Source organism: Neolamprologus multifasciatus, chromosome 6 (assembly GCF_963576455.1).
Source record: "Neolamprologus multifasciatus chromosome 6, fNeoMul1.2, whole genome shotgun sequence".
NCBI classification, from domain to species: Eukaryota; Metazoa; Chordata; class Actinopteri; order Cichliformes; family Cichlidae; genus Neolamprologus; species Neolamprologus multifasciatus.
Window position 1 is genome coordinate 10,781,974 of NC_140444.1, and position 19,732 is coordinate 10,801,705.

Genomic DNA, 19,732 nt, shown 5'->3' on the forward strand with positions numbered 1-19,732 from the left:
CTCAGGAGTTACAGCAAGTTTTTTAGTGATCAGATGGATGGTGGTTTTATCTGTGACTGCTCCAGTCTGCATGCCAAACTATCCGTGGGCAAGATACTGAACCCCACGCTGCTCTCCGAAGTCTTCATTCGAGTTAGAGAGAATTTAGACATAGAAAAAAAGGTGCATTGGTGAATGAAGCATGTTGTATAAAGTGCTGTGGGTGCTTAAGAATCGTAGAAAAGGACCTATTTGGTGATAAAATTAACAAAGGTATCAGTTTTTGTTATTTTAGGCCTATAATTGCCACAAAACATGACATTGTAATAATGAAAATGAAGAGCTAAAGTATTTATAGTTAAACAGGCTGCTTTGCCTTCATCATCAGGTTCAAAGACCTTTTGTGGCTCCGTAGAGATTCGATCAAAAACCGAACCGCCCAGTTAGTTGCTTTTAATTTGATTATACGCTGCTATTGCATAACACTTCCAATGGTACAACAGATGGTAATTATTGCAAATAGTCAGTGTGCTTTCTCTTTATAGTGCAGCATTTTACACAGCATGCATGTGCATCTCCTTTTCAGACACAAAAACCTCTTCTGGAGGGAGATGTCGAAACAAAGGAATGCTGTATCATTCCAGGTGAATGAAAAAGCCCTCGGTCTCTGACCCGTGACCCCCCCTTCATTCAAACACTCCACTCTCTTATCTCTTTTTCTTATCAGCTGCACTGCCAGAGCTCATGCAGCTGTGTAAGAATGCGTGTGTATATTTCTTCTACACACGCGTAGATTTATTTGACCAGTGAGGGCAAGCAGGGTCATTCGGTCCACTTGTGTGTGTGCATTATGAGGTCTGATGTCTGCAGAGCACCAGAGTGTATACACTGAGTAAAGCTCTGTTTACTCTCTTTCATAGATCCTCCATTAGAGCTCACTCTGATCATCCACCAAGTGCTTCATCATGAGGGCAGACTGGCTAAAACGTGCGTTATTTAGACAGGATGCGGTCTTACTTAAACAGCTTGTTCTCAAATATTTTGTGTTCATTCATCCAAAGAATATTACAGTTTTATGACTGCACATACTTTGAATGACGGGTTGCATTCGGAAGCAGATAAATGTTACGTTTCGAATATGCCCCACCTTAAACAAAACGGCAAATCATTTATGTAAAAAATCCCAAATCACATGCAAAGTCTCTCTCTGGAAAAGCCTTGTTGATTAAAGGGAAAATTCATCTCCAAATCATTGTTGTTGTTGTTTTGGGTTTTTCTGTTATATTACTTTGGTGTGAGTCACTCTGTTTTGGAGAAATCAGCTACAGACGCATTAACCCCTCTCTTGAATATAAAAGAACTAAATGGCACTTTTTTTTTATGGAGATCAAAACTGTAAAAACTATACCAGCTGTGTTTATCGATCTGCAGAACAAAGCATACATCCACCTGTTACAAAAAGTAGGCGACAGCTCGGCAGGACATAAGCATTAATGGTGTCCCACACTCAGCTGAGATGTAATATCAGCTAGCTGCACTCTTTTGGTGGACATGGACAGTAGAAAGAAAATAATTCCTACAAAAAATCATTCTATGTTACGGGATTTTTTTAATCACCTAGGTCATTGATGTGGACACAACAATCTGCCCAGCACACTAAAATGTGCCATTTAGCTCCATTAATTTAGCTCTATTATATCAAAGACAGACATTTCTACAGCCTGCTTTTTCAAAACGGGGCAACTCACATCAAAACAACAATCTGGATGGATAAAACGCACTCCGGGATGGAGGTGGAAAATGGGTAAATCTGATTTTGGTTGTACTGTTCCTTTAAGTTTTTGAGTGAGAGAGGGAAGAGGGGGTGTAGATAGAAGCTAGTGGCTAAGTGGATGTGATTCTTTTTTTCTCTGCCCAAACAAAGCACTGTGCGGTGTGGGTGGCAGAGTTAAGGGGCTTTCACCTCAAACCTGACTCATTCCTGCTATTTATCCAACACTAAATCCAATCCTACCTACTAATGTGGTGCAGTGATTATGTGTCACTTTGTGCCTATGATAACAAAGGTAGCAAAAATAAAACTTTGGTAGGGATGACGGCCGTTTTTTTAACCATCGCTGCCCTTTAAACTGTTGTGGCCAAACTTACAGTAATGCAAACCACGACGCCAAACCAGCAAACACTGGGGGATATTTCGTGTGGATAGGTCTGTTTACCTTTGGGCAGAAAAACTCCTCACTCTGTGAGGTAACATAAATGTTTTTTTTATGTGTTTACGTATCAAAATTGTGCCCTCTTAAAGAGGTTATTGTTCTTTAGATTTCATAAGAGACCCAGGGAAAGAGAAACAAATGTGAGTTGAATCTGTGTTTGCACATTCTTTGCAGATGTGTGCGTGCATCTGATTTTACACAGTTGCATCAGGGAACAATTGTTAAGAAATGTGGTCATAAAACATCCCACCCTTTATAAATTGTACTTTCTGTCATGACTGCACTTCCCTTTAACTTCAGTTACAAGTTCAAGTATACAGGTTGGCAATTATCGAACTGGCTTGACACAGACTTAGAAAACACAGTGACATTTTATTCCTTCAGTAACGAACACTGGCAATGTCCTCTTGCATGATATACAACAGTCATCTGTAAAATACAAGGTTTCAGATCTTCACATTTGTTTCTATCATTTCATATCTTCCCTTGTGCTGCCTCTTTCAGCTGTGGTTCAGTTCATCGTTACCTTTTGCTTTTAAAAGTGTCAGTTTAACATTTTGGGAAATACACATGCTTTTTAATTAAAAAAATAAAAATAAACGTGTCAGCAGTCAGTCAGCTTAGCTTAGTGTATTATCACAGCTAAACCTGTTGCATGCGTATTTCAGGGAGTTCCTTTCTCAAGGCGCAAAATATAGGGAGGAGAATATTTCAATCAAGCATCCAAACTATTTTAGTAATGTTTACGACATGTCAGTAGCTGCTAATTGCGCAGCTATTTAATTCTGAAAAAAATCAGGTCTTATTTTTTGCGCTTGATATAGAAATGAACTTAGTGCTCCAGTGTTTAGAAAACAGCGTGTTTTTTGTAAATCAATAAAATAACCACACCTTGGCCTGTTTAGTAAATCTGTCCCCAAAAACCACAAACAGTATAAACGTTGCTAACTGTGGTGTCCCCCGTCAGTTTCTGAAGTCCTGTTTTAAGGCCTCACATTTCTGTCATTGTTGGAAATGGTTTAAAAAGACAAGGATGTACTGTGAGAGGCGGGTCTTACTGTGAAATCATAAGCTCATTGGCTAATGACTTATGACTGACAACTTGTTAATCAATGAGCATAGAATGGGATTCATACAACAGATAACCCTGAAAAACACTATTACCAAGATTTACAAAACACATAAAATTTTATTTCAATATGATCGAAAACAAGCAGCTGAGCCGATAAAGTCAGCAGGAAAGTGTTAACCCTAACGGTCAAGCCTTTTTCTCCAACTGTTTTTGCAACCACAGCTATCACCATCCTATGGTCTTAGAGAGAAAGCATCTTTTTTTTTTAACTCTGCAATATAACAGAACTCATTTTTTTCAAGCAGAGTTGTCACACTTTGCTGACTATTAGAAAAACTGCAGGTTAAAGGAACTTAAGCTCTGACTTCACTTCCATGTTTTATATACAGTCTTTGAGGAAGAGCTGGTCTGACTCGGTCATGGGTTAGGGGTTAATTTAATCTGTACAAAAAGTGAGACCTTTGTAAGACACTAAACTATTTTGTTTCCATTTGACCTGTTATGTACATTTTTGTATGTATTAAAGATGAGGAGACTCAAAGGTGTTAGGCTGTAATTGTTGTTAAATTAAGCTATGTTAAATTTCACTTCGTTTTATATTTTCTTTTATGTAATATACGAGTCTGGTATCAACCTTTACTCATCACTCAGCAAGAAATGTGGAATTAGCCTTACAAACCTTTGTGCTATGCTTAAGGAGAGGGTCAGAAAAAGTCAGAGCTGGGATATCCTGTTGTGACTTTATTAGCCGATATATCAAAGTGAAACTACATTCCACTGCCTGTTAACCTGCAAGCCTCCTCCAGTCTTCCCCATCTCCCTGAACAGTCAGTTGAAGTGGTAATAATCTATTCCTTCCTTCAGCTGCAAAGAATTTAGATTTTCCTCCAGGTTGCCTCCAGTCATGTCCTACGAATGAAAAGATGCCACGAGAGAAAGAACATTAACAGAAAACATCATGGCAGGCCACAGTTTCTACAACACAACTGATGTAACAAACAACATCATTTTCTTTCAAGGCTGAAATCAGCCATCAGGGTTTGTGGACTTCAGAATTCTTTTAACTTGGTATTTCTTACTTAAAGCAGCAACAAGCAAGAAGGAAAAGGAAATAAATAGTGAGAAAACAACCTTTTCCTGCAGCTTTGTCTTTAAACTGGGGGGGGGGGGGGGGGCTGTTACCTTTGATTGCATGTGAAAGTAAGGTTAACAGACTAACTATGCAAGAAAAGAATGACATGCTCGATGTGCATTTTGAAGCTGATACAGTAGAAATGTTTCTGAAATGCTGATATTAGCACATTTATTGCACTTATCAGACCATCTTTGACACTCTGGTCTTGATAGATTTGCCCCCTTTTTTTTTCTTTTGTTTTCCAGTGCAGGCAGCTGTTGCTAATGTTGGAATATCAAATTTTCCTGCAGGATTTTCTGCCACTCAATCAGGCATTCCTTTATATGAAGGAATGCCTGATTTGAACAACAGTTTTTTGGAACATCCCGTCTCTTGTGAATACCAAACTCTCCTATCAAGGGCCAAATTTTCAAAAGCCTGAACAGATCCAAGAGGAGTTGCAGAAGTCTTGTTTTTGAGGCTACTTGAATTACAAAATGCTAAAAGGTCATTATGGAATTTGACCAATGATAGAAAAACATGATAGACTCCCTCGGCTTTAAGCGAAAAGAAATACAACAATAAATGTTTGACTAAACTAAAGGAATTTAGGTTGAACCAGAGTCTTTGAGAAAAGTTGAAATCAATATATTTGCTGATAATAAATATTTGACACCTGGGTGTAAACCCAGTGTGATTGAGTCCAGGTGTTTATGTGGATGTCATAGAGAACAAGAGAGAGCATGATTGGGTCCAGGTCTCCATCTCCTCCGACTCTGATTACTTCTCCCAATTCCCATAATTGAGCAATTAGTAGACCCCTGAGGTGGGGTGGGGTGGGGGTCACCATAGATTTGAATCTGAATTCGGCTGTGTGATAAATAGATATTACGTGATTTAACTGCCACAATGGATGTGTATGTCATTACATACTGAAAACCAATGAATAAAAAAACTGCCATTGTTCTAGGTAAAGCCTATGTGTACTGCCACGATCTGGAGCATAAAATGCAAACCATGATATGTGTTATATGCAAACACAATAGTGGCAAAAACATGTAATGTTTGTACAAGCATCGTGTGATCAAAGATCAGGCTGCTGTCTCTACCCATTTCCTGACAGCCTCTCCTGTGTTTGTGTGTGTTATGTCGTGCAGTGGGCACACGCCCTTCATCATTATGTTGTTAACATAGATTACAGACCTGAGGAACAGATGGTCAGAAACAGCAAACATACAACACACAAACATGCTTTTTGCTCACCAGTTTGACACAGATGATGAAAGGAGCGGAGGCGTTTTTGTAATGCAGGACTTGAATCTTTGGCTTAGGCCTTTCCTAGAAAGATACGGGAACACGAGAGAGGTTTATAAAAAAAGATTAATCACTGGAATAAAGCCATCTTGGAGACCTGTTTAATGTAACAAATATGATCTCACCTCGGACTCCTCATATGTATAGAAGCCTTTCTGGATCTTGTTCTCATCCACATCACAGAAAGCCTTGACCTAAAATAACAGAATGACACTAATTTCAAACACGCATTTCACAACTTTTTTCATTATCTGTATCTACTGAGACACAGGAAGCAGGTTGATTTGGCTGGTTATTTCCATCTGAAGGCAACATACTTTCTTCTGATTGGCTGGGCTAAGCGATCGGTACAGCTTTCGGCCTTGTTTACCAGCGTTCCATATGGTGAAGCTCTCCCATTGGCTGAGAACTCTCTCCTGCAGGAAGTCTACTCGCAGCTTCCAAATAGTCTCTCTGTGAACAGAGTGGCCAAAGAAGTCTAAATTAATCAGACGGTCACTGGTACAACTCCGAGATTCTTTTTATTTAGTGTGGGGAAAGAAGCAGTTGAATCTAAGCAGCAGGTTGAACACTTTCAAGGAAGCTGAAGGTCTTGGGAGAAGCTCCCTTCTGAACCCATTTAACAGTTGCTGGGGTTTTTTTGTTTGTTTTTTAGAGATTTCTCTCTGGAAGTCCCACTCTGACCACTTGTACTTGCGATTTCACACTGGGGCTAAAAGAGCACCTACTGAGTCAAAATGAGCATACCTTCACGTTATGAGTCACTACTAGTGACATGAGCTGGCTCTTAGGCTATGAGCTAAGGGCCAAACAACAGCTTTCAGTAAAAGACTCTACGAGTATGTTTGCTGTGTATTTGACTTTCCTAGATTCGATTAATCTCCCACAAAAAAAACAAAGACTTCTACTGTAACTCCTTAAAGTGGCTGAGGAAGAATATTTACCATTGGTGAACTGTAACATGTGCTGTAGTCAAAATACATCAAAACCACTTTTTTCCCTCTTCTCTTATCACCTACCCTTCTCGCCAGATCTGAATCCCTTCATCCACTTCCCCAAAATTTAGATTTAAGTTGAGCAGTTGTCATTTACACTGACTGCAAAAGGTCTGGGATTAGAGGAGGAGCAAGTGTAAGGGTACAAAACAGAGCTTCCAGTGACCGATCGAAAAAAAGCAGTTGATGAAATGTTGGTCAGTTTGTTTACAACCAATCTGATTGAGACAGCCTAACTTAGTTGTGCTCTATTGTAAATTATCAGTGAATACAAATGAAAGCTAAAACTACAAATTTAAACCATCCTTTCGGTGTCATACCTCTACAAAGCGGCAAGTACTACATTTATTAAGTTGTGATCTGTTGCTTTAAGTAGATGGAAAATTTTATGTATGTAAATTAGTTGGACTTCCTGTAACCTCTGCACAACTGTGTACAGGGTTCTCTCTCTCTCTCACACACACACACAACCTCAAGATTAAATCTGTCTATGTTTACAAGCTTAACCCCCTTCTACTCACATTTTAAAACAAAGGCACTAATAATGAGAAATCAAGCAAACATTCTCAGAAAGTACTTCACTCTCATCTCTTGATGTGAACTTCTTACTTTTTTAAGCACTGGGCCTCATATGGCAAGCAAACCCGGTTCCACCATCGTCGTGGAGCTCGGGTGGTCTCCAGATTCCTTGGTTATTATGCCTTCTCTATACAGGCTTTAATTCTAAGGCAGGGCAGCAATATGGTAGAGATTAACTACACACAAACCTTTTCATCTCATTTACAAACACTGCATTTCTGTGTAAGTAAGCCTCTCAACTCAGTTACTGTTTGGCAGTATCTTTTAAAAGACTTCACACCTCACATTTAGCACATCTACAATTACATGCATGAGCAAGATAGACGTAAATAGACAAAAATAAGATAATGGTTTCATTTCACTAAAGAGAGGAAGTAAGTAGGCAGTACATGGGAAGGGGTTATAAGAAGTAGGGGAGAGTGGAAGGCAGTCTAGCTTGAAATAGATCTCCAAAAATAGATGATAGATGAAGACAGAGGAGGATGATTGGTGAAGGAGTGCGTCAACACGGGCAGATATACGAGCACTGGTTAGACGCAAGGGAGAAAGGAAGGAAAGAGGGAAGGAAGGTGGGATAACAGGAAAGAAGGGATGAAAGGTTAGGCAGTGTGAGTGGAGAGAAGGCAGGAAAGACCTTTTTCTTTGGTGTGTTTTAGATTTAGAGACAGACCCACACACCTGCAGAGACTGCATGCTGATGCAGTACAGGCAACAGCAGGAATGCACACGTGCTCACACACACGCGTGCACGCGCACACACACAACGCTACGCAATATGTCAAACATTTCTTTACACAACACGATCCGATTCCCTCCCAGCACCACTGGACAGACACTGAGCATTCCACAGAGAGAAGAAAACGCATAGAAATTCCTGATTCATACGCTGGGAAAGTGATTGAAATTCCACAAACTCAAGCTTACTAAAACATGTGTCTGTGTATGTGTGTGAGTATATCTGTGTGTGAGCTCTGAGAAAATCTGGGATGCCAGTGGGCAGCTGTGAGTAGGTGGAGGATCAACACCATGTCCAAGTATGTGTGTGTGAATGCAGCTGAAGAGGAATGATGGTTGGACTGACTCAGTTACGGAGTGAGTGGCTGCTTTCTCATGATAACGATATACCAGCAGGCACTGGTCAACCCGGAACAGACCCCCACCATGACGAAGACTCTGGTAAAAAAAGAGAAGATCCTCTGGGACTCCCTGGAGACAGAGAAGAAGAATTACGGTATGATATGACATATGCCCAAACACAGAGAGCTGCAGCTAGGCCTTACCTCCACTAATCCGAGTCACTGAACTGAACCTCCTGAATATTTGGTGCTTTTTAAACTGAATTGTCTGACAAATAAGACGACTTGGTATGCGGCTAAATAAAGACCATCTGAGAACTCTGTGCTTGAGCTTTGGGGAGTAAAATTGTTGTATTAGTCTGTTCATCTATGTCTGTGCATCCCAACCATACAGCGTATGGATTCAGTTTGCTAGTCCATGTTGGAAGTGCTAGCTGATAACTTGCCACACTACCTTCTAGTCTAAATCTTGTAAATTCTGATTCCAAAAATCCAATATAGCAACATTTAAATGCTAACATTAAGGATTCTTTTCTTATTTTAACAACAGTTCACAAATAAGGACTAGACCAGCTGTTGGATGTTTGGGAGATTAACGTGTTGCACTCTTATCTGATATAAGACTCCAGCTGGTTAAAAGTCCTGGGTGTTGTCTGTCCTGTTTGTAGTTTCATGATTTTTTAGCAACACTTACTTTTAAAGCCTTTCGTAAACCCTGTCCTAACCTTTTGTGTTGTTGTGCTCACTTTTTCATGGAACAGTAAAATGACATGATATATTTTCAGTGTTCTATAATGGATAAAATATGGATTTACGGGATTTGCAAATCATTCCCTTCTGTTTTTATTAGCATTTTCCACAGCGTCCCAGCTTTCTTGGATTTGGGCTTATATATCAGATATCAAATGTATTTTTAGTGAGAACATTTAACAATTATTTTTTTAGCAGTGTGCTAGATGTGAGAAAGGAAAACGTCAGGCAAGGTTTCAGTTGGATTTTCACAGAATTTCCTAGTTTTCATGTGTGAAAACAGCTGATATGAGTAGGAGTGAGAAATCGAATGCTTTAAAGGATGTTCTTATCAGCTGCTTGAACAGTGTCTGAAAACTCCTCCGTTTCCACACCTTTCCATCTGGGTAATTCTTTCTGACATTCACAACCAATTCATACATACAAAGAAGTGACTGGTCAGGTGTATAGAGGTGACGATCACTATTATTTCTGACATTTGGTGAGTCGACAAGAGCAACAAAGTGGGTTTGTGAACACCTCAGGCTACGTCCACACGTAACCGGGGTATTTTTGAAAACGCAGATTTTTCTATGCGTTTGCACCTTTCGTCCACACGTAAATGGTGTTTTTGGTCACTGAAAACGGAGATTTTAAAAACTCCGGCCAGGGTGGATATTTTTGAAAACTCAGTTTTTGCATTTACGTGTGGACGAGAAAAATGGAGAAAACGCAGCGTCAAAGGTGTGCACATTTTTTGACGTCACACTGTGCGCCATGTTATTGTTTCGGTGAAATGAATTTCTACAATACTGTTACTGTTACTTGTACTCTCTGCAGTGTTTAAATGCTTACATATACACACACAGTTACTGTCCCTCCACACATACGACTCGGTTCTGCTTCTATGCCCCAGCTTTGTTTACTTTTTCCCACCGAGGCTTCTAGACTTCTGATTGGCCAACATTTCTGCACGGTTAGGAATATATCGCCACCTGTTGCTTTGGCATGTTCCTAGCAGCGTTTTCCTTCATTTCTGCCTTTACGTGTGGACGGGATTATTTTTTAAAACGAAAACGGAAAATCTCCATTTTCAAAAATACCCGTGTACGTGTGGACGTAGCCTCAGAGAGTCAGTTTGAGCAATAGGAATGCTTACCTTGCCTCCCTCATCAAACGGCCCAACTTTCTGATACCATTCCCGTGAGCAGAACCATGTTGGCATGACAACACTGGGCCCATGGGAGGTGTACACCTGAAACCGACAAACTGTTAGAATTTCATAAATTTTCAGTTTGTGGCAGATTTGTAGGAGTATATTCTGGTCAATAACCTAATAAATAGATAATATACAGTGTCATATTAGCTACACACCGTTAGGGATGGGTATCGAAAACCGGTTCTTGTTGAGAACCGGTTCCCACTGTTTCAATTCCTTGGAATCATTTGCCATTTTTGCAAATGATTCCCTTATCGATTCCAGTCGCCCCGAATGACGTCACCACGTTGCGGAGCGTCATTTACCTGGCAGGAAACATGGCGGCTCAAACGCTAAAAAGTTTGGTTTTACTTGCGAAGTAGATATTTCATTTAAGGGAGGAAACACTACGAATATGCAAAAGCATTTGCTCACAAAACACGCGATAACCTTAAATGAATGTCGTGTTTTTAATTCCGCTCCGGACTCGTGAATCTCAACCCAGCAGCAGCGGTAACGTTTGCACGTCCTCTCCCGTTAATACGGCAGGTAAATAATCAACTAACAGTGCATATTATGTTAGCGCGATCTGCCTTATTACAAAACCTGCCATTACTGTGCATTTAGGTGACCATGATGAGAGAGACAGAGTCTGGCTGGCTCAGATGCTGGCAGTTCTTGCTACAGTCTACCGGTAGCGTCTCCTTTCAGGCCAGGATAGACGAATGTCACCGAGCAGTGACTAAGTTTGTGGTAAAAGGCTTGCACCCATTTGCCACAGCAGATGCCCCCGATTTTCGGTAAGTGAATGTGTTTAATTGTAGGCAGGGACATTACTGGATATTCTTGTGTAATTGCTACAGAAGAATATTTATTTTATTATTTTACATTCACAATTTTTTTTCCTGGGGACCCTGTGACACCCCATTGAAGAGCCGTAGGTTGGATCTGTTAAGATCTCACTGTTGGGTTTGTAAGGCCATGTTACTCCTAAATTTCTATCTTGTTCAAAGAGAAGATATAAAACAAAGATCTAAGCTAATTGACCTTAGTGTTCTCCTTTAAAAAAAAAAAAAAATCGATAAGAGAATCGATAAAGAATCGAATCGTTAAACAGAATCGAAAATGGAATCGGAATCGTGAAAATCTTATCAATACCCATCCCTACACACCGTCCCACTTAAATTAATTGTTTGTGTTGCTGTGCTTTGAGATTCATTTGAAAAAGGTTTCATGCACATTTTTATTCAAGAATTAATGTATCTAACGCATCTGTTTTTACACGTTTTTACCTTTAGCTCACAGGGTGCCAGGAAAAGCACAGGCAACGTCAACACATTTAAAAAAAAGTTTTTTCTTGTGCCACTTTCAGTAAATAAAGATTATTAATTACCATGTTTTTATTTTGTTATACTATTTCTGTTATTTCACATTGTGTGAACTTTACTGGATGGATTTTGAAGCTACTGGCTCTGAAATATTTCGCAATAGTATTTAAGCAACAAGCTGCACTCCGGAGAAGTTTAGTTCTATTCCTGAAAACAAAATGGGTTAGAGTGCAGCCACATGTGCTTTCTTAAAGCAGTGTGTGTGCTTCCTGAAGTGTGCAGGGGAAGGATACACATTTCCATCCTCTCGCATATGATTCTTTGACTAATGAGTTTGTTTTGGCTTCTCCTCGTTTCTCTGACCGCAAAACTCTTTCAATACATCAGGATCGGATTATGTCCACTATATTTCTTTCTCTTTTTACAGATGCAGTCCCCCAACTCATTTGTTACACCAGCACCCAGCCCCCTCTCAGTTCCCCACCCCTGCTTGTTCCTCATCTCTGTGTGTATTTTGTAACAGTAATATTTTTGCATATTGAATCTAAAGGTCATTTCAGGTGGTCCTACTTCCCTCTCCCACTACATCACTCTGTCTTACACACTGTGTGCATATGCATTTGTTATTGTGTGATTGTTCATGGTTGAAGTGGAAATACTACTGCGTAACAGAAATGCATCACAGATGAAAATAATTGTGCAAAACATCTGGATTCAGGCAGTTGAACAGCTGGACAGAATCTAGAGCGTATGAGTGTGTGTGCATGTGTGTGTGTCCGCCTACGTGCATCTCTTTGCCTTTCTGTAGTAATATTGCAACATTTTGCAGATGTAAGCTGTGGCCAAAAGCATGAATAAGAGACCAAGTTCTGGGAAAGACTGAGAGCATTAGGGTGAACGTGAATAATCAGAGGGGTAGAGAACATTTTAGACAACCATATCTAATGCCCTACAGATGAATGTTAGAGTAAAAGAAGCAGTGCTCAATGTAAATTTTAAAGTTTAATTCGATTAAGTCCAGTTTCTTTGTCAAGAAAGTAAAAGCAAAGGCAGATAGAGTCAAGAAAGAGAAGGGGAAGGAAAAGGAGCGGCTTTTAAGCCTGCAGAATCAATGTATGATCTCATTCTCATGCTCCATGAAACTTAATATCATATAAATATCCTGGAATGTCTGCTAAGGAGTTATGCAGACCTTGTGTGTGTGTGTGTGTGTGTGTGTGTGTGTGTGTGTGTGTGTGTGTGTGTGTGTGTGTGTGTTAGGGAGAGTGAGCCAGTCCAGGTTGTCTTGTATCCTTAGTGACAGCGTGTTTTGTTAAGTCAGAAACAGCAGACTTCCATCTTTTCAAAAACAGACATATTTCCAGGGGTTTTACTTTTATATCACTGTTTTTTTCATTACTTCGTGAATAATGTAACTTTTTAAAAACACACTGGGTAAAGTATTCAAATGCAAAGTTTTATGTAAATATTTTCACGTGATCACATCGTCAAAGTAATTCTAAAAAAATGTTCCAATACTTATAGTGTGAATAAGTATTGGAATTTGCCTATTTAGAGCGCTTGTATGGCAAACACAAGTGGACACAACTCTCAAATCGTGCCCACTATATTTGATTATGAGTACAAGCATAAAGTCATAAATTACAGCAAAAACGTGGCCAAGCTGGTCAAGTGACCAAATGCTTTCATGGCTTTGAGTGATTAGCAAGGTTCATGATTAGTTCATAGTTCCTCCTGCCAGGGCCAACAGCTTGTGCATCTGTTATGCATCTGTCAGGGTGTATTCACTGGTTACCTTATGGCTTCCCATCTATGACAGAAATCATAATTTCATTAATGTAGTCAGCACTTAGGTCAAGAATGTTTAACACTATTACCTTTTATGTCTTTATGGAGCCCTTTACCAATGAATTTGGAACTTATATGTTACAGTTCATCATAGGGCAATTAGAAAAAGACTGAACAAACATGGCTTATTTGGCTTATATCCCTCTAAAAAGAGCACGGTAGAAAAGTCCACAATACTAATAGAATAATGGAGATTTTGTCCATAATGCACAGTGTCAGATTTGATGAAAACCTAATATAGTATATCTGCACAAACATCTCATACCTACTGACATGCACCCTGGTGGAGGGATGATGACCTGGGCTTGTTTTGCAACCACAGGGCACGGGCACCTTGAGTAGACCATAAACTCTTTGTATACCAAAGTATTCTAGAGCTAAATGTAAGACTATCCATCCAACAGCTAAAGCTTGGCCCAAACTGGGTCACGCAACAGGACAATGATCCCAAACACAGCAGCCAAGAAGAAGCAACGTGCTGCAATGGCGCAGTCAAAGTCCCAACCTCAGCTTGATTGAAATGCTGTGGCAAGACCTCAAGAGAGCCGTGCATAAGCAAATGCCCACAAACCTCAATGAACTGAAGCAACGCTGTAATGGCAAGTGGACCAAAACTCCTCCACAATGATGTGAGAAAACGATGAAGTCATACAGAAACCAATTACTTCAAGATATTGCTTAAAAAGGTGGCTCTACAAGCTACTGAATTACAGGGTTTATATATATAAAGAGTCCTTTGGCATGACTGCAGATGCCACAATGTATGAAATATAACAAGGAGCACAGAAACAGTTTGAAGCTTGTAGGTTTATAGTAGTGTAGTGAGTAGTGAGCTACCTGTTTTCTTAGTTTTTCTTATTTTTTTAAATGATGTACTCAATTTTTCAGACAGCTTTACAGTATAATAAAACTAAAGTGCTTGTGTATGATGATTTGGATGATTTGGTAGCTGCACAAGGCTTTCTACACAAAGCTCAAAACCAGCTTCCATTACAGGCTGCCCTCAGCAGACAGCTGGCACTGGGGTCTGTTTCCTCTGCTGGGATTGTGATAGACAGAGAGGTCAGGAGTGATGCAGCATCCTCTCTCCACTCCACAAACACATTTCCGTGGAAACTGTGTACAGCAGGTATGTATCCTGTTTCAAATTGACCTAGTAGCTGCCTGTCACGTGACCTCACACATTCACATATGCATGCGAAAACACATTAGTCGGCAATCAAAACATGCTCCGCTAAGCTGCATTCATTTACCTGTGTGATGAGCTGGTCCTGACTGAGTGTGTTGATCCAGCGAGTGTAACGCTCTGTAGATCCTTCTGGTACCCGCTGGACTCTGCAGCCAATCAGCTATCATGGAAACACACATACACAACTTTGTGAGTAAAATAAAAATTTTCACTCCAAAAACCACCCAAAACATTTTCAGTCATTTTAGACAAAATTCTGTATCAGAGAGCTTCTGTGTGTGTTTGTTTTTTTTGTAAATCGAGCTGCACAAACTTCCAATGATTTGAGTAATTATCCTTCAGACTGAAGGCTGAGTTTCAAATATTAACTTGATTTTGAAGTTTAATAGAATTGTTTAACATATTTTTTTTATTTCAGATAATAAAAAAACTAAGATATTATTGGCAGAATAACTAATAATTCATCTAAAAGTTCTAATACATTTCACCCAAATATTGCAAACTACTGCTTCATATCGTGTTTCCTATGAGACATATTCAAGCAAAAAAAGGAAAGAAAGAATTACATCAGAATCAGAGGTCGTCTTACATAAAGAGAGAGGTTATAGAAAACTGAAAAACAAAATACGGGTCCCATTTTTTCACCTAAAACTATAAAAAAATTACAGTTGGAACAGAACCAGGCAGGCTGTTTATGGAGGACAGCAAGCCTGCTGTCTCTATGCTGTCGCCCTTATTTTCCACACACACATGACCTATAACCCCTGACCTGCCAGGTCAAAGAAAGCATCAACACCGGATACTCACTCTGCTCTACATGCCAACTGTACAGCAGCACGCGCACACATGCACGTGCTCACTCTCACAAACAATATCTTTTTTGTGGTTGTTGTTTTCATTTTAACACTGACAGTCAGAGGGAAAGGTAGAGAGGAGGAGGAAGAGAAGTGAAAAGAAAAGACAGGGAAGGAAGTGATTAAGCAAACGCTTAAGAGAGAACTTACAGAGTTTTTGTGCAAGACGGACGCGTCATACTGCAGACGAATTCTTTGGGGCAACATAATGTCATCCTAAAGTTAAGAAAATAATTATTTTAAATGTCTATGCCAATAACATGTGACAACAAATGCACAATACACACAATTCTTTTTCATTTGCACTTAATGAACTATATTAGAGCTTGGTCAAAATGGTTTAGGTTGGATTTTCTATTGTTAGTTTTGACAATTTTAGCATTTTAACATAAACAACAATTTTTTAATAATCTTGGAGGGGACTGTCTAACTGCAGTGATAGATAGAAAATAGGCAAAAAACTTGATGTGCACAGAATAAGAGTTTGTCTTCATAGCGTGGTTGAGATAAAGGCTGTATTTAAAGTTTAAGAGGGTAAAATATATCAGTATATCAGCATTACCAGAAAAAGAGTCACAAGAATAAACAGAACTAGTTGACTGCTTTCAGATAAACCAATCTTATAGGCACTGGGTGTTTTCTGTGAAAAGTTAGCAGAAAACAGCCAAGTTGATATGATGCAACTCCGAAAGATAAGAGCAAATATAGCCAGAGGCGATCAGAGGTTGGATGATTGTCAGATGTTTGTAGCTTTCATTTTTGGCTGTGTCAGATGAGTGTCAGATGAGTGTTTCAGATAAGCAGCTACAAAGCACTGTGTCAAAAACAGAGCTATTCTAATCCAACTTAAACTTCTCTTTCATGTTTGGAGCTCATTTAGCCCATCAGTTGGTAACTTGACTGCTGAGATCTGACTTTGCATGTATTTTCTAGATAACTGAACACCCTGATATGATTTCATTATTTTGGACACACTATTGTATGTGTTATGAAAGATATGAAGCACACTCGGTCACACCCACCGCATCCTGAAAGCACAAGTATTGCCCACGACTCTGACATATGGCCTTATTCTTTGCATATCCCACTGAAAGACAAAAGAACATTTCATGCTTATTTTTTCTTACGGTTTTAAATATGTCTTTGTGAGACAGTTAAATGTGTGCTTGGATTCTTAATGAACCGTCAAACCAGACAACATGAAAAAGCGCTGCCGGTGTGTAAGCGCTTAAGTAAAGGCTCATTTATTACATTTCTGCTAGCTTGAGGGCTTTCAAATGTACTGCAAATTGTAGTGCATTGAAATGTGTTGCACTACGTTACAATGCGCATTCTACAAATAAGTAAGAGACATGAACTTAACACATCCATCTGAAATCAGTATAAATTGCTGCAGAGTACCAGTTCCTGTTTCAGTCACGGAAAAAAAAGTCTCTTAAAGGTTGCACTGTATTTCTGCAGTTCTCCTTAATTAAGCATTCACAAGAGTAAGTCCAACACTGGAAGATTTTAAGGACCAGATCTTAAACGGCCCCTGATAAGCTGTTGCACCAATGGAAACTGACTTATTGTCTGAACTGCTTGTTTTAATACAGTGGGCTGTATACAGACCTCGCTACTAACTGTGTAACGCTTCTGACAGTCACCAAACAAAGTAAAAGTACTTCAAAGCCTGTTGGACACAATTTCAATGAAACGTTTTGTTCAACCCAGTAACCCTCATGAAATGCTGAATGTGCAGATTCAGTGCAGCTGATCCCACTACTGATCAGCTGGGCCCAGAGTATAAAGACTGTTAGAAATGGCTCATTAACTGCCAGTAGGCCAATTTGGCAGCATTCAAGCTGCCTTCTTGTTAATGAGCTCAGTAGCTTTCACTGTTCTTTGGAGATTGTGCTTGGTTGAACTTTTGCGTTTGTTTTTGGTTGTTTCAGCATAAGGGCTGCTGCATGGCTGGTCTTTATGTCAACCATGTTCATATAAACTGATTTTACATGTAAATAAATCCCCATTCTTTCACATACTTTCCATTTCCCCCCAGAAACTTGTCAGTACTCACCTCAGACATAGTTTATTCTGGGGAAGGTAACAATGGCTTTCATTTGATATCATTAGCTGCCACAAATGGTGATAGGAACAACTGGGAAGATGTTACGGGAATTATGAGCATCCACTAGCCTTAAGGCCTTCACGTTCAACTACAAAATAAAGGTCACATAATTTGATTGGGAGCGTGGACTGACTGCTGATCATATCCCAAAAGTTACTGACCTCCTTTAGGTTGTTCAGAGTTGTGACCAGAGATCACCACTGAGATGCCCTTTGCCTCTAGCCTCTCCCTCCAACCTTCCACCACTTTTTTCGAGTCATCCTAAAAGACACGCACATGCATAAGAGTTAAGTGATGTCTCAAACTATGAGACAATGTATTCTTTCACTTGTGTAAATATGCCTACAAAACCTACGGTGCTTGCGTCATCAAACACCGACAGCTCCATGGATCCAGTGAAATCTTGGACCAATATGGCCTGCAGACATTCATCCAGCCAGCATGATGCATTATACACTGGCATGACAATACTCTGAGCAAAGAAGACACAAATAGAAAGTTTACACTCAGTTCAACTGCTGCTTTGGCAACCGCAAAAACAACAATCAAGCAGGATGGTATAAACTGGAAGTGCAGGAGGGAAGTGATCTTGAAAATGAGTAAAATTGCAACTGTAGCACTTCTTTAATCAAAAGGGCATGGAAATAACAAAAGTCAAACTCCTATATAGTAAGTAAGTTGAAATTGCCAGTGTCTATATGTACAATGTTTCCAGTATATTAGGCACAACTTGGTTCAGACCAATCAAGCAGCTGTCTAATATTATACTGAACCTGTTACAGCTGCCAAAATAACTGACACATCTAAGGTATAGACTTGGGACATGTGGGGGTATTCAGTGGTACTTGGTGCTGATAATTTGGCAGTGGGTCCTGGATTTCTGGGGTAGGATCTCCATCAATCTGGCTTGTTTTACAGACTTCATGTCAATCCTTCATGGGGTAAGAAACTGGGCAAGTAATTTAGGGACTTTTTCATTTTCAATGGAACAGTTTTGTTTTGCTTTTTCCATCTTGTCATTAGGTGCCCTGTGCTGAATTGGAGGCAGTTGATGTTGGGGAGTGCTTGGTTTGCAACAACATTTGTGTGGGTGTCAAAGTGAGAGTCACATAAATACCAGCACTCAATGTTTCCGAGTGCATTACACATATGTGGTTATTTTATTCATCTGTCCATCCACTGTTTAAATACTGTGGCTGACTGGTGTAGCCCAACAGATGCCACTTTCATTATTAGGATCTGTAATGGTTTCCCTAAAATAACTATAGCGAATATTTACGTTTCAAGACCTGTATCTCTAGAAGTCAAGCCTGTTACTCTATTAGTTTGCTCTTAACAAATTAAAACCGCAAGTAAATGCCACACCACCGAAATAGAGACGAGGATAAGCCTGTATGCTCAGTAAACAAACTATTTAGGGTGGTAATACTGGCCATATCACTTTTTATAACTTTTACTCTCCTTAATGTCAATATCAACATTAAATTGAGTCATCATCACCCACCACATCCACAGTGCTCTTCTCCACCTCCCGCTCTTTGCCTCCTGTCAGTGTTTCCGTGGTGCGTAGCCGCTTAGGCGGGTTCATGTCGACCTCTGACTCCCTGACCTGCTGCTCCGTGTCCTCGCTACTTCTCATGGGGCCAATATAAAAAGTAGCCAAGCGACCGCTAGCTCGAGGGTATCGAATATAAGCTATAAGAAATGGTTGCAAATGTGTGTACATGTACAGAAAGGCAGGCAGACACGCGAAATCCACGTGGATTAAAGCAAAGCCATTTTAGGACACTTCTCAACATGAAGTGGACCCATTTCTACTACAAACATCACCTATAAGGTCTCCTGTGAATTTTAACAGCGGACATCATGATAATTTATCCTAAAGATGTAGCTCAAACCCACAGTGTTGCTAGCAGTTTAATAACTTCCGCAAATAATGACTTCCGGACGCTCATTGGCTCATGCAAAACACGGACAGACACCGGATTCGCTGCGATTCACTGTCAATCATCTATAGCGGTGACGTAGATAAAGCGTATGTGCTGCTGTTTGTTTGAAGATACCGCGTTTCTACCAGGACCCAATCCTTTAAATCGACTAATAATACATACATTATCAGGTAATTAAAATGACT

At 39.8% G+C, this 19,732-nt stretch overlaps 1 protein-coding gene across 2 annotated transcripts; it reads right to left on the bottom strand.

Moving 5' to 3' along the window:
- Positions 1–1,250: 1,250 nt before the first annotated feature.
- qtgal (queuosine-tRNA galactosyltransferase) lies at positions 1,251–19,542 on the bottom strand. Of its 2 annotated transcripts, XM_085163304.1 has the most exons (12): positions 19,103–19,541; positions 17,954–18,070; positions 17,760–17,859; positions 16,511–16,575; positions 15,639–15,704; positions 14,699–14,794; positions 10,231–10,326; positions 8,348–8,472; positions 6,010–6,145; positions 5,818–5,886; positions 5,642–5,716; positions 1,251–4,173 (listed from the first exon to the last, which is right to left on the bottom strand). In XM_085163304.1, exons 1-12 carry the CDS (start codon positions 19,322–19,324, stop codon positions 4,093–4,095), a joined length of 1,248 nt encoding a protein of 415 aa, XP_085019430.1. In that variant the 5' UTR covers positions 19,325–19,541; the 3' UTR covers positions 1,251–4,092. The 2 variants fall into 2 exon arrangements, 1 of the variants encoding a protein (XP_085019430.1); XR_014874624.1 differs by lacking the exons at positions 1,251–4,173; positions 5,642–5,716; positions 5,818–5,886 and having other exon boundaries at positions 6,031–6,145; positions 7,297–8,472; positions 19,103–19,542.
- Between the last annotated feature and the right edge of the window lie 190 nt (positions 19,543–19,732).

Bases quoted from the DNA above. Each gene is read 5' to 3' on its own strand.
- qtgal (XM_085163304.1), bottom strand. From the start codon at position 19,324: ATGTACACACATTTGCAACCATTTCTTATAGCTTATATTCGATACCCT. The intron at 16,576-17,759 runs GTCAGTAACTTT...TTTGTCTTTCAG, and splicing joins CTCTGAACAACCTAAAGGAG to TGGGATATGCAAAGAATAAG. The intron at 6,146-8,347 runs GTCAGTCCAACC...CTCTGTTCACAG, and splicing joins GCCACTCACTCCGTAACTGA to AGAGACTATTTGGAAGCTGC.